At 45.6% G+C, this 15,559-nt stretch overlaps 1 protein-coding gene across 1 annotated transcript in view; it reads right to left on the bottom strand.

Moving 5' to 3' along the window:
• Nucleotides 1-15,559, bottom strand: part of CD101 (CD101 molecule) — a 34,589-nt gene that overhangs the window by 3,664 nt on the left and 15,366 nt on the right. Inside the window, exons 5-8 of the mRNA XM_019730611.3 lie at nt 13,582-13,965; nt 12,482-12,886; nt 9,432-9,833; nt 6,542-6,937 (exon numbers count right to left, since the gene is read on the bottom strand). Of these exons, the coding sequence (XP_019586170.3) occupies nt 6,542-6,937; nt 9,432-9,833; nt 12,482-12,886; nt 13,582-13,965 (1,587 nt within the window). The remainder of the gene's footprint in view (nt 1-6,541; nt 6,938-9,431; nt 9,834-12,481; nt 12,887-13,581; nt 13,966-15,559) is intronic.

Genomic DNA, 15,559 nt, shown 5'->3' with positions numbered 1-15,559 from the left:
GAATTGACTTGGGCAAGAGATACTACACACAGGCTTGCTGAAGTTATCCAACCGACAGGGCAGCCCGCGGGGAAGTGGTGTCAGCACACAGACACGGGGAGCACACAAGCACCGCCCCAAAGTGGGTCCCAGCCACACAGCTACAGAAACAAAGGCTAGAGACTGCAACCACCACAGGCTCCAGGAAACAGTGTTTTGAGTTATCACTCTAAGGACCAGGTTTATAGTCTCTTGAGGCAGAATGACACATGCTTAAGGAGACACCAGCTACATTTATTTATGACAGGTTATTCGAAAGCAGGGCTGTTCTGAAAAATCTGATGCTAATAGTAGCTGTGCTTGCATTGGAAAATTGTAATAACAGAAGCAATTTCTTCTTCAAAGGTTAAGCTGTAGGATTCATGGGATTACAGACTCTTAGAGATGAAAACACCAGGTTTCGAGGTCATTTCGATCAACCTCACGCTGGGAGAATTTCACTTTCGGCATTCCTGATGCATTTTTGCACCTTGAAGAGTGTCTCTTTGTTGGAAGTCAAGAAAGAATCTAAACAGTGGTCCAACTCCTGCACTGTGAACTCCTGGAGAACAGGTCTTAAGTCTCACACATCTTTTCATTTTGTGCAGCACTTTGTCCATAGGTCATCAGTGGAGAGGGATGAATGAATCAATTGCACGAGTGAATTCCACACACAGGGACCCAAGGGCAGCTGCCATCTTGTGACACAGAGTAACAATCATCACCGAACCTGAGGCTGGCAGCTCTGAACTGGGCTGGCGAGGAGCTACAGTTGTTGCCTAGATTTTCTCTGGTCTCATTTATACTCAACATCTTACATTGGTTTTTGTTTTTGAAGGAATGGGCAGTGATGAAGCTAAATTTTGAATCTTTTATCACCCTCTCCCCACATCCTACCTGACCCCTCTCTCCACAGCCCTGCTTGAATCCAGTAATTCCCCCAGGTCTTATCTGAACCCATTTGGAGGCATGTGGTTAAGAAGGAGGTACAGACAGTGATGCTGAAAGAGAATGGAGCTGAAGAGACCAGTGGGTAAGCGTCCTGGCCTTGATCCTTCACACAACTCACATGCAGAGTCGTGACTGAGCACCTGCTACACCTTGAAGAGAGCTGGGTTCAAATCCTGGCTCTTCCACTTCCCATTACTGAGCCTGGACAAGTTGCTTATCCTCTGTCATCAATCAAATGGGGATAATAATTTCCAGTATCATGCTGAGAGAATACAGCACTTAACATAGTGACTAGCGCATTTGTTGAGTCAGCAACAGATAAATATTAGCCAGAATACTACTGAGAGAATCAGGAAAATCACAGAGGCAACATTCTCCCGAAAGATTGGGCAGAAAACAGCTGGACCTGCTGATTCCTCCCTCGGGGGCCGCAGGCTTGGTCATGTTCAATCATTGGTCAAGTCTCTGCCTTCAATCTCTGAGCCCTCTGTGCACAGGACTGGGTGACATTCAGCTGAGAGTCAAATGCTTGCTTAGAAGACTCTGGCTTCCTTTTCCAGTTATGGGAGACAGATAACTGGGAGCTGAGAGTTACAGCACCCACGTATCACTGTCACTGGATGATGGAGTGAGTGATGATGGGGAGATGGGTCCGACACACAGAAGGGGAAAGAACTCTGATCCTTGGCTTTTCTGCCATGGACACGCTAACCTTCAGTGAGAAGGGGCTGCCAGAGGGCTGGGTTATCTTAATGGGGAGGCCACTGTTCTGCCTAGTACATTCTACCATTAAAGGACGGCAAAGTGTCTTTCTATGTTACCCCTCCTGGGAGGGCAGGGTTTGCCCTGGATCCCATAGTCACCATTTCCCACCATCTGCCTCTCACCCGTATCTGGATTCGAATTAGTGACATTCAAAACCATTAAGATCTGGCACTTTGAATTAATCTGAGTAAGTGGCCAAAGCTCAATGTACAAGGCCTGCAAGACAGAGCCAAAAATGTAATGAGAACCCTTCATCATGAGGTATAGTTTATAACGTTCTTCCACCCACAGCCAAACACATCACGAGGAACATTCCTTTTTGATATTACCGCAGAAAGACTGGCTTCAGAAGGAGAAAGGTATGGGATAATCAGGGGGCAACTGACTCCTCCCCCACCCCAACTAAAACTTGGGCAACTGACTACGCTATGTGTGGCCATGGGGAGAGTTGGCTTCTGCCAAGAAATAAAAGCAGGGTCACTTAACCTGACGCAAATGCATCTCAGAATAAGTGAACCCCTGACAGCAACCTGTTTCTACCCACTGAAGACTCGCTTGCTCATTCTTTAATCCAGCATTTGTTGAGCGCTATGCTATGTGCCAGGCCTCGGTGGAGACAGTGGGGTAACATGGGTAAGTGGCATGGTCTCTCCAGAAACTTCAATGTGGTAGGGGGCACATATTTCCTTTGAGGATCCACTTTCTAAATATATCCTCACCCAAATGAAAGCTAGGAAATAGTAACAAATAACCATGTTACCACAAATAATCCAGTCCCCAAAAAGTCCTATAGCGTCTTGCCTATTAATTAATCACAGAGAATTCTCTAGAATAAGACATTTATGTCTGGGGTCTGAGGATGAGGTTAAAAGACCCAGGTAACTGGAGGCTCTGCCTTGGCTTAGTCATAGCTCAGAAAGGAAGATGGCGAAGAAAATGCAAGGTCCATTCCCCCAGGGAAATGCCTCTTAACTTCTCTGCCTTCCCTTGAACCATACGATCCAGGCAAGGTTTTATCATGAAGTCCTACACTAGCCCAACCTGGAATTGCCAAAGAGGGGTGGTAGAAAGCCATTTGAGAAGTGAGAATTGGTAGTGTCTTGGATTTGACCTGGACTTAATTAAGACGTAGAGCTGGCCCTTACACGATGATTTGAGCGTCTTCTATGGATGTCCCAGGCACTGCGCTAGTGCTGGAATAAGACTAAGCGTCTCTGCCATCTCAGAATGTACAGTCGAACAGTGGCGACGGATGTTAAACAGCTGTGATGACGAAGAGACTAAGGTAAGTCAACACAGAAAGTGGCAGTAAAGCCAGTAGGTAAAGTTGGAGTAGATGCTGGCCAGGGAAAGCTGGCACGGAAGGGGCTCTCCAGTCAGGAGGTGGCATGTGTTCGTGCAAGATGTTGGACTGTCAGTTATATCTGTTCTCTTCTCCTCCTCTTCATCTTCTTCCTCTCCTCTGGTTCTTCCCCCTCTAGAATGTAAACGTGCTCAAGCCCCAGCCGAAACAGAAACCAGAAGTTTCACTGACACCTCTTGCCATTTGGTACTGTCGTCTCTTTCCCTGTACATCAAAGCTCTTAAGTGTAATCTGTATTTGATGTGTCATCGCTCTCCTGCCGTCTGACTTCCCTCATTATTGTTCTGTAATTGCCCCATGTTGTTAAATCCAGTGGGTATTTTTCCATCTGTATCTTAACTGACCTCTTTGTACTAGTTGAGTCTGTTTGCTCTCACTTCCCTCTTGATCCCCTCTCTGCCTTTGGTTTCTGTGCTACCACCAAACCCTGGCTCTCCTCAGCTACTCCGTCATAGGCTCCCCTGAAAAACAAAATGGTGGGGTACCTCAGGGGTCCATCCCTGGGCCTCACTATTGGTTTTAAATTGGTGGCATCTGATCTACAACTCTGGCAAAAAGCCCATTTGGAAGTCCTGCTGTCTGCTGGATAGACCTCCCTGGAGAACTCACAGGTCTTCCTGCCTCAGTTCTAGCCCGCCGTATTCAAAATGGAACTAATCTCCCCCTTCAGACCGTTCTTCTGTGTTACCTCATTTAGTGACTGCCCCCCACGACCCACCTTTGCCAGAAACCCGCTGTGCATCCTTGATCCCCCACTTCTGCTCCTTCACGAGCCCCCCCCGCCCCCCCCCACACACATACACCTGATCAGTAGTACACGTCCTACTACTGAATTCCTGTCCTACTCTCAGCCCTCACAGGCACTGCCTTCATTCAGGCCTTCATCTTGTCTCCTCTGGATTCTACGATCAATATCCAATAATCCTCCCTGCTCTGCGTCTGCCTCCGTTCCAGTTTATCACTAACACCGCTCCGAGTGGGGAGCTTGCTAAACTGCACATCTCATGACATCCCACCCCTGCTTGAACTTGTTCAATGTGCACTTTCCTTAGCTTTATACACGTGACACATTTGAGGTCTGCACCCTCCCTATCCCACTAACCTCTTCTATTGCCATTATATCACAGTTTCTATGACCATCTTACATACCCGTTCCTTTTCCTAAAATATGTTTCCTTTTTCTAGGCCCCGTATGCTAGGGAACCTTCCCAGACCTCCTCCCCACCCAGCCCTCCCCCCTGGCCCTGTCTCTGCTCCCCCTGTAGCATCCTGAGACTATTTCTTCAATGACACCTATTAGGTTGGGCTTCGCTTCCCCAACCAGACTCTGAGCTCTGTGGGGACAGACTCTGTAAACATGTTTTTGTGTCCTCAGAACCTCAAGTAGTTATTTATTGAACAAATTAAATATTTTGTTACATAAATGGACATATACATATGTACTTATGTACGTCTGTACTTATGTACATACGGGTGTGTGTATGTGTGTGTGTGTGGCATGTTTGGAAGCAAAGGAGGAAAGGAATTAACATTTGTTGAGCACTTACAATATCCCAGAGGCCGTGCTATTACGTTGGTGCAAAAGTAATTGCGTTTTTTTGCAATTATTTTTAACCTTTGAAACCGCAACTATTTTTGCACCAATCTAATAGATAAATACTTTGATTTCATAGCTAGCGGGTAGGTAGGTGGTAGAGCCTAAGCCTGTCTGATTCCTAACCCTGAAATTCTTCGTCTCCCCAACTGCCAGAAAGGAACATCTGGGCAGAGAAAGTGAGATGCCATATTATAAGGATTTAGTTGGGAGCCCTGTACTTATCATGAAAACCCTCAGGTTGTCATGGCACAAGCTTTCAAGCTGCTTCAATTGTGAAGGATACAAACACCACTCAATTTTTAACATTTCCTTTCCAGGGCTCCTCGGTTTAAAACCTTACACCAGTTTGATAAGGATTCCACAAAAATTAACAGTATATACATGCCGGGAAGGATCCTATCTGGCTCAGAGGAGATGTGCTTTTTAGTTACAGAATATATACTTTTTACAGTTGTTATCTATTTATTCCACTGCAAAAACTGCTGATACTACAGAGCCGAGAAATTCCAGTGGGCAAACATGGATGGAATGTGCTGGGGTGTGGGACTTCTATAACTGTTGGAATAGAAGCAAAGGTGATAGGAAGAAAAGTTCTGCCTGGAGACTTGGGAGAAACTTGCTGCTGGAGACTGGACAGGAGAAGGGGACGATGGACCCCCAGGGAACAAATCAGAGAACTCTGACTTCCACTCTAGAAGCCTTGCTGGGATAGCTGGGCTGCAGCTCTCCCCACTTCTCAGAAGCTTCCCTATGTTCTCGGCAGCACTCTTTCCCTCCTAAGGAGTGTCACCCAAGCTAGCTGCTATGTAGGAGTTCCAATAACCATCAGGACTCCAAATGAGATCTTTGGTGACCTGTATACGGAACCAAAACGGCACCATGGCTTCTCCAATGACCCTTTTTCGTCGTAAGTTTAGTGCGTAGCTCACCCCTCACCTTCTCCTTAAACCGCACCAGGAGGAAGTGGCTCAGAGAACAAGCTGGCTACAACATCTGCCAGCTCATTGATCGCCAGGAAAGATTTATTGGTCTGGCTAGAGAAGTTTTTGCTTTCATTAACAAATGCTTAATAAATGCCTATTATACGCTTGGCACTGAACTGGCTGGAAGGGTGCCCTCTTCTCTTCCACCATCTCCTGTCCCACATCCCTCCTGAAGCTGTGCCCTCAGCTGAATAGGACGACCTTCCCACACAGAGAAGGGTCATCCTTTGGCTGCTGGTCTTCAAGCAGCTGCCCTCCTTGCTGGAGCCTGTAAACGCATTTGACAGGGTGCACTCAATCCATCCTTTGATGCCTTTCAAGACGCCATCAGGAGACACACACCAAATGGCTCAAGTCCCGGGAGAGATAAGAAACCTGTCACTGCATCATTGAGAAAGGTTTGGCTTGTTTGTTTTGCGTTGTTTCTGACTCGGAGCATTTAGATGGAGCTGCTCTTGGTTCACCCAGATCAAACGGAAAGTCACCATGTCCCTCTCCCTCATGCCCGCTCCCTGGGCAAAGCCACATTCTCAGATTCCAGAATCAGCCAACAGGTACGGTGTCAGCTTCAAACATCGTTTGGTTATTTAAAGGGATGTAATGTGGATGGCTTTTTTGTTTGTTTGGGAGGGGAAGCGGGGAGCATCTAGATGCCCCTGACATTTCAGTGTCTATGCCAAAATCTCATGTAGACCTGGTGTGTCCAACTAAGTTACTATTGAGCGAAATGGCAAAGTCATTTTCTGCGGGAGTCTGAAATTGTGTTCGTCCCAAAGAAGGAACAAAACGCAGGTTGGTGGGAAAGCGGGAGGGGAAACAAAGATTCTCCTGCCCACGAGCCACGGCAGGTTAACCCCTGCTTACCTGAAGGCAGCACTGTGAGTACTATATGCTGTGACACATCTGACGATTGGTTGACCAAGTTGCTTGGGATGCCATGGAGCTGCCACTCTGTTACCCTGCACCAGTACACTCCAGCGTCTCCCATCTCCACCCGATGAAGCTTCAGGACAAAATCTGTAGGGGACGAACGGTAACAGTACAGGTGCCTCTGGAGACTGTCTTCACCATACACCAGCAAGCCATCATGCTGCAGGTGCACCAGCATTTCACTTCTAGAATTTTCTCTGTGCCGGAACCACATCACAGATAACAGGGAGGCCGAATTGCCGGAGCTCTCCAGGCTGCAGGGAATGACCACGTCTCTATGCTCGGTGGCGTTTTCCGCCCAGTACACTTTGGAGACACGTACCTTACTTCCTAGGAAATAAAATGGCAGCAAGTTAGAAAAGAACTCAGATTTTCAGATATAATCTTCAAATATCAGGTACGTCATCTTTTTTTTTTTTTTTTTAGGTACGTCATCTTTAACACATTTCTTTGGCCCCTGTCCTTCTGCCATATTTGCTAGAAAATTCTTTGCTATGACTCAAACCAGCCACTTCGTTCCTTTAGCCCTACCTCTTGTCTGCGGGACCTGCCACTGAAAACCACCCAGTTTTGGTGGGTGTTCTCCCCTGCTGCTTTTACTTCTCCCTGGTCACCTCCCGCTTCTACTTCCCCTAGGGACCATTCCAAATGTCCAACCCTCGTCTTAAGTCATGTATTCCACTGCTACCCCTCATTCTTAGCATATTATCCGCTATCCGAGAGACCGAACATTTTTATACAAGTGTTAGAACACCACTCAAGGAAAATATTTAAATTATTGGATTAGAATACGCTTTAAACAGATTTTGACATTTACTTTGGAAAAAATTTTTCCCTGCTAACCAGCAGGTGAAGACTTGGAATGAAAGCCAGAGTAGTTACAAACAAAATAAAGAAATTATAGCATGCACTCAATTTTCAACTCTACTACAGACACATTTGTCAATCTCTCTTTACAAGAACAATTTTGTCTGATCCTGGATTCTTTTTAGTCACCATCTTTACTCTCTCCTTCTCTTCAAGGTAAAGCGTGTGAAATATTAGCTTATGTGATAAACTACTTTCTATCTGTTTCCTCACCTCACATTCCGCCCTACTTTATTACAATCAGGCTTCTAATCCCATCACTATACTCTGGCCAGTGTTTGCAATAAAGGCCCAATTTCCTTGCTCAAAACACCCGCCAGTCTTTTTTTGTCCTCTCTGTGGTCTTTGTCACGGAAGTCCATTTTCTTCTTGACATCCTCTCCTCATTTTGATTTGATTGTCCCGCCCACAATTCTGACCCGTCCTTCTCAGTATCTCTCCAGTATCTCTCTTCCTTAACTCTGTACCAGGATATTCAGCTGGCCACGCCCAGCCAGTCACACCCAGATATGTTTTGCTTGACACCCTCAGGATTTTAAGAGCATTTGAATTAGTGTTGAACATTCTTAAATGGAGCGATGTCATAAAAAAAAGAAAGTAGGCATTTTTTTGATATATGAAAAGACCAGGCCACTCTGGGCCCACATTTCTGATTGGGAAGCGTTGACGTGAGCTCAGAAGTGGCTGCCTCCTTAAAGGGGCATGACCCACTGGCAATATTGGGCTTGCACAACTGGGAGGAAGGCGTGCCAGCCACACAGACGGAGAATACGAACATGTGCATGAGACTTGTGGGATGGCAGAGAGGGTAAATGTGATTCGGGACATGCTGGGTGTGAGGGGCTCTGAGGCATCCACGTAGGAACGTCCAACAGGCAGTTGGGTAGAAAGATCTGGAGCTCAGGAGTTCGGGGCTAAAGAATCAAGACCTAGAGCTATTTCACTGAAGGTGATTGTGGAAACCAAAGGTAGTATTTAAGAGAAAAACCAAATGCGAGAAGAAAAAGAAAAACAGGCCCAGGATCTATACGTGAGGAACACCCACATTTAGCAGAGAAAGGAAGGGGGGCCTGAAGAACTCAGAGAAGGGGAGCCGAGGGGGCTCCCTGCTCCCTCAACAGACTATGAGCTCCTTGAGGCAAGCGCTGTGCCTCACATCTTCGTATTCCTAAGTGCCTAACACACAGTCATGCTTATTATACTCTTATTTTTGATGCTACATTGAAAATAGAACTTGAAGTGCCAAACTAGATTAATTTATTTGCATTATGCTGTTGGATCTTATCCAGTTGCCAAACCTTAGCCTGACATTCATTTCATTTTAATCAACATTAGAGGTGACCTAAGGCTGAGCGAGCTATGCAACCCTGCCCACATTTAGACCACAGCACTCTTAGACCAACGCAAGTGGATGGCGCTTGTTACATTTGTAAAGATCTCCTGAGGAAGAGGAGAGTCCCTCAGTAAGCCATTCCAATGGTTAACTACTCTTCTTCGCCTTCTGTTTAGGCAGCCAAATGTTGAAAAGCAATTTCTCCACACATCCCTGTAGAGTTGTACAGTTTCTGTTCACAGTGGGAGAAATATGCTTCGTATTACTTTTTCTCTGCCAAATTACAATAAGGCCCCAGTGGAGTGACACAGCTTGTTATTACAGAGATCTGGAGATACGATACCCTGGGTAGCTGCGTAGACCAGGCTGCCAGGCCGCTCAGCAAACCAGTCAAAGGGATCTTGTTCCCATCCAGTCGCCTTGAAACATCAGACTGACTCACCTTAAGTGACCCCCGCCTCCTCTGGTGGGCTACAAGGTCCTACGGTCATTGCGTAGGTGGACACTATTCCTAGGACACTAGGTCATATTTTTACCCTCACGTAATCACTCCATAGAACAGTTGCCCAAGAGAAGATGGCAGTCCTACAGCAGGACGTGTGCGAATACGCTCATGAGGTTTACCTGTGGGCCTGAGTTTCAGTTCTGTCAGACCTGATGTCTCTTCTCCAAGCTTGTGCCAAGCGCCGTTTGTAGACAAGAGCCATTCCTGCACAGAGCAGCGATATCTGCCCTGATCACTGTCTCCTATATTCAGAATGTGCAGCTGAAACAAGTCTTGGGAAACTTTCTCGATGTGGAATTTTTGCTTTCTCTGTGGGGTGTAAAATTTTACAACACTGGTTTGGTCCATTTTCAGAATCCTCAGCCAGGATGCATTATTGGTGGACATGGGAGAGAAGTACCAAATAACGGCCAGCTGAAGGTTTCTGGTGGACCGGGACAAGATGCTACATTCTACGTCAGTGTTGGAGTTGATGGAGACCTCTCGGACTTGACTGCTTGAATTCACTGTCAGCTTGCTCTCTAAATGGAAAGAATGGAAACAATTACTTTTGTGACTTTGTTATAAAACAGGATTTCAAGGTAGAAGGGACATTAGAGGTCAACTAGAGCAGTATCTCCTACATCCATCAGATGTGTGAATTTCCTCTCCAGCAGCCCCACCAACTGCTCAGCCAGCCTCTGAGAAACTATCTCACACAGCAGCCCATTCCTTCTTTGGACAGCTCGGCCAGAAAGTTCTAGAAAATTCTTTCTGATATCAAGTTGAGTTTTGCCTCTCCATCACTTCTATCCACTGGTCCTAGTTCTACCCTTGCCCAGGAGAGGGGGATGGGACCAGGGGGCAGGAAGTGTCATACAGAAAAGTCCAATCTCCTCCACATGACAGTGTTTCAGTATTCAAGCACAGACATCTTCTCTTCTGTGGCTTTTTATACATCACATGGAGAGGAAGTCACCCTATTAATGCTTTGTCTGTGTGTGCACTAACTGGAGTAGTCCTAGATTCACACTTTGCCCAAGTCTAGTTGTGTATGTCTTCAAACACAGGTAAACAAAAGGAAGTTGTACCTGGGCTATTAAAATTGTATGTTTCCTTGCAGCCATTCAACTGTGGAATATCATATCTATATGGAGTCAATTATTCTTTAACCCCAACAGTATTTCTGCTTTGTCAGACAGATAAATGAGAAAACCTGGCTTCCAAACCGTATTCTAACTTCTTGCTGACATCACTGATTCTACTTTCTTAATTGTTTATTGATGTGGCTCGCCCTTCGATAAGCATTTATGAAGCACATATTATGTATGTGGTAGACTATTCCAGGCTCTACGGACACCTCACATCAGTGGATTCACAGTCTAGAGGAAGACATTAGTACAGGGACAAAGGCTTAGCGATGACAGGATTGTGTCACCCAAGCAGCACAGAGGTATGCAGAATTGTCTATCAAAGCACATATCAGGACCACCTAACCCAACCATGGGAGTGACGGGAGGCTTCCCGGAGGAGGTGTCGCTAAGCTAAGTCTTAAGGGTTAAGAGGAATCAGTCTGATGGAGGAGGGGAGAAGGAATTCCACACAAAAGAAGCAACTTGAAGAAAGACTTTGAAAGCGAGAGAGAACACAGAGTATTTGAGGAACTCCAAGTAGGTCAGAGTGGCTGGAGTTCAAGATGGAAAATGGAAGGAGAGAATGCTGGAAAGGCATAAATGAACCAAATTATAAAGGGCCTTGCATGCGATGCTATGTGAGTTTGGACATCAGGTAGACAGGTAGGCGCTGTGGATGACTCGGGTTTCCCACCTAGGTCACAGGTGGATGGTGGGGACATAGAGAACAACGCAGGAGGAGTCGCTTTGGAGGTACAATGATGGTGTGTTTGTTTCGACCTATTGAATGTGGACATGTCTTGGAGGCAGTTGCGTAGATGAGTCTGGTGATCAGAAGAGAAGCCTTTCAGGATAATGGGTAATGGACTTGGGAGCTGTCAGTACGGGTTGAATCCGTGGGTAGGAATAAGCTTACGTCAGGAGGCTGCACAGAAAGAGAAGACAGCAAGCTGAGGATGAAACCCCAAGGAATGGCTCAGTGGAGGAGAATTCTGCAAAAGAGAATGAGAAGGAGCAGTCAGAGTGTTAGAAAGAAAACCGAGAAAATCTTGTATTGTAAGGCCACGGGAAAAAGAAGTTTCAAGAAGAAAGGATTGGGCCGACAATTTCAAAATCCACAGCAAGGACAAGTAAATTGAGTCATGAGTTAATCAACACGGATCATTACTGAGCACCAAAAATAGTGCTCAGCCGCAGAGAGAATAATGACAGCTACCATATCCGAGCATCTCCCTGGTGCGTCAGGTACTGTGCTAGACATAGTATATATGGACAATGAAGTTCACGAACTTTCCACCGTGTAAGTAAACAGTGGAAAGTGCGTGTATGTCACCACCTGTGAGTTGCACATCAGCCATTTATAGATGCGGTAAGAAGCCTTGGACAGATTACGTGACATGTCCAAAGCTATGCCTCTGTCCAGTGCTTGTCAGATCTAAATGATTGTGAAGGCTCTTGAACACTCTGCCCTCAGAGAATAAAAGTCACTAAAGAAGATACTTGACACAGTAGAGCTTTGCCCAGGTTGTGTCGTACCTTTAACCTCCATACTCTATAACCAACGGACAAGGTCAATTACATTTGACTGGATTCATAAATTCACATTAACACATTAAAATAAGTGGATCCATGTATTCTAATGGAATTCATATTATCCATTCCACTAGGGGAGACATCCCAAAAATTTCATGACTGGTAGGGCATGAGCAGTGACTGACTAGTCCAAAAGAACACCTCTCCACTGGAGCTGGCCCCAGAGGCCCCCTGCTGCGCCGTGTGGTAGGTACCCTTTGCTTGCTGGCTGGTGAGGCCTTCGGGGAAGATGGGGAGTAACAGTTACGATTAGCCAGTACGGAAGTATTTCAATGTTTTCACAACCTTATGGCCATCCCGCACATACTAACAACGCTGTCCTTTATACATGGCGCTGACTTACACAGTACAAACACAGGGAGAAGATATTTTATGCTTCAATTCTATAACTTACCCAAAACAAGAGGAATTTTTTGTTTTTGTTTGTTTTTTTAAAGCAGGGATTCATTTCAAGTGGCAATTACCTGGTAAAGTGACAGCTATGCTGAGTGGGTGAGAGCTGGCAGAAGCCCTCGCAGAGCCACTTGTGTGTAGGGAATTTCTGTCATAAACTTCCACTTTACACCGATACATTCCCGCCTCTTCCTCCGTGGCATCGTGGATTAGGAGTTGAGAAAGAAATGGAGACTGTGAAACTTTCGTCTTCTTTTGGAACTGGGTTGGAACATCCCCCCACTCGATAGTGCCATTATGGGTGATTCGGATAAGTTGTTGAAAGACTTGAGACCCAGTTCGCTGGAACTGCCATGTCACGGTGAGTAGGACCTTGAGGTCAGAGTAACCCGCCTTCACGGTGCAGGACAGGTCAAAGGGGTTGGTTAATGTCACTTGTGGTTGACGGCTCATCAGGTTAACTTGTAAACTTGACTCTGTGGGCAGGAATGCGAAACACAATTTCCAGTATGCTTATCAAGTCAAAGTACAGGACTGCCAGACTTTTCCTAGTCACCACCTCTTCACATTGAACCATGCATTCAAATACTACTGGAAATAGCAAGTATTTTGAGGGGCTAGCAGTTGATTCGCAGGACAGTCTGTCCTGAATTCTGACCTCAGTTTTCCAAAGTTGACCTGCTTCTCCGAGGGTTCTCAGCAGCGACAACAAACAGGCAGTGTTTCTCCAGTCCGCTGCTTAGACAGCTGCTACTGAGTGGGTGGAGGGAGCGCCAGTGGCTGGCCTCCTTCCCTTACCCCCACTCATGGGTTCAGTACACTCTTGTGTACGTGCTAAAGAGACTCTAATCCCAGGGCCGCAGCTGTCAAAAAAAGCCCGAGTGTCTGAGGCTCAGCTCTACTCAACATATGTCTCCTATAATAAGTCTACCCCAATTCATAGGATTTTTGAATGGCAACGTACAGGTTGCACCCTAAATTAGATGATCTTTATAAAAATGAGTGAATTTTAGAGATGAGTTGGCAGACATGGGAGCCAGAGATTATGCTCTGTGTCCCGGGGTACACATATCCTAAGGAGGGGACTCAGGATGACACACACAAATTCCACCACAAAAGGAAGGTGCTGATGATATATGCAAGTTAAAACAAGGATTTCTTTGACACTTACGTAGAGATTTCACAGTGACGGACAACTTTTGAGTCCAGCTCAGCTCTCTGGCCGGCTTCTGGGTCTTCTCAGACACTCTGCACTCATATGTGCCACTGTCTGTGACAGAAGTGGGCATGATCTCCAGCTGGAAGGTGCTCCAGACCCTTTTCTCCAGCCTCACGTTGGCGTGATTCTTGGGTTTCCTGTAGGAGGTACCCAGCTGCACGGTGCCATCCTGCTCCGTGCCAACCACAAACTCTGGCTGTGTCTGGTCCTGTGGGATGTGCCACCAGTTCACAGACAGCAGACTCTCTGCTCCATCTACCTGGCAGACAAGGGTCAGTGCCTCTCCTTCCCACACGGCTTGCTGCCCGTCCATGGTGGACACGGCCACACTTCTTGCTGTGGATCACAGATTTTAGAAGAAAAAAGTATTTCAAGTCAATGACAAATTTTCTAAAACACGGTGACAGCTCATTAATTAGGAATTGACTTGTTTGTGACCAGTCAAGTTGTCTACTCCCGCCCTACTCCCAGAAAGAAAAAAATACTTGCTCAACACTTAAATAATGGAAACAAGACAGCAGAAAGAATATCAGGAGAACTGATGGACATGGAAACAATGTGTAATCTGCCCTCAATTTTAGTGACTTGTTGAGTCAGCCATTCCTTAAGAACATCTAGTTGGGAAAACATCTGGCAAGATTTTGTTAGATTAACTAGGGTGGGTGTAGTGAAGCCGTGTTTACGAAATTTTTAGTTTTTTGGAATTCAGACTTTCACAGTTCAAAATGACCTTCCTCTCCCTCCTTAGCTTTCCCTAATTAGTATGTGTTTTGAACAGGGAAATTGTTAAATTTAATATTGTTAAACCAGATTTCTGTTCACAATACTACCATTAAAAACAATTATGTGTGTGTGTATGAGTGTATGTGTGTGTGTGTATCTATATATACATATATATTATATATATGTATATATAGATACACACGTAATATATATATATGCTGTTGTTTGAAGGAAGATCCTTCTTTTATCTGAACTACAGTGTAAAACTATAAATGTAAACCTGATGGATAAGGGATGGGAAATTCAAGATGTGTAGAAATGCAGACATTCCTTCAACAAACACTTCCTGGGCAAGGCCTCGTCCCAGGTGCTTTGCAGACAAGGCAAAGACACCTCAGGAGCTCATGCATTGGACGCAGCCCAGCCTCACGCTTAAGGCCAAGGTCCCTGGAGTCAGAATTATCTTTGGCAACACAGTTGACCTCTTTGAGCCTCAATTTTCTTTCCTGTAACTATAGGGGTAATAATAGCGCCCCCCCCCCCCCCCTTATTGCACTGTTGAGAGGACTAAGCAAATGGCACAAGCAACGGACTTAGCCTGGCTGGAGAGGAAAAGCACCCAGGAAAGGTTAGCTATTAGCACGAGTAGTAATAATAGGCACTTAGGGAAAGCAGAGGTAGTTCAAAGCGAAAAGAGAAAAGCACAAGAGAACTGGCATTAGAAATCTATATAGGATCTAAACGCATTTGCAAGCCATTCTTTCCTGAGGAAGAACCACTACTGCATGTATGTAAGTGACAAAGGCAGAACGAAGGGCGAGGTCCACAAATACTTTATACGCAAACCTGCTTCCTAATTTTGGGCAGGAGAGGCATCATTATACTTAATTTTTTTTCAAGTTAAAAATAGATTCATAACTGAAGTTTAGAAATTAGAAATGATACTTATCGTCTCAGTACTCCAAGATAACCGTTACGATTAATTTCAACCAACATCATTTTTTTTTTCCCCAACAAAATGAGGTTTCCCTAGTTCACTGTGGTCATTCCTGCCTCTCGGTGAGAAGTATTAAACTTACTCAGTGTGGGTAAGTTTCACATTCACAGTATTTTGTTTAAAACTTTCATAGAGGGGCCGGCCCCGTGGCTCAGGCAGTTAGAGCGCCGTGCTCCTAACTCCGAAGGCTGCCGGTTCGATTCCCACATG

Source organism: Rhinolophus sinicus, chromosome 7, assembly GCF_057876585.1.
Source record: "Rhinolophus sinicus isolate RSI-liver-muscle chromosome 7, RSI-T2T, whole genome shotgun sequence".
NCBI classification, from domain to species: Eukaryota; Metazoa; Chordata; class Mammalia; order Chiroptera; family Rhinolophidae; genus Rhinolophus; species Rhinolophus sinicus.
The sequence above is the reverse complement of the archived record's forward strand: the minus strand, read 5'-3'. Positions and strand labels throughout refer to the sequence as shown.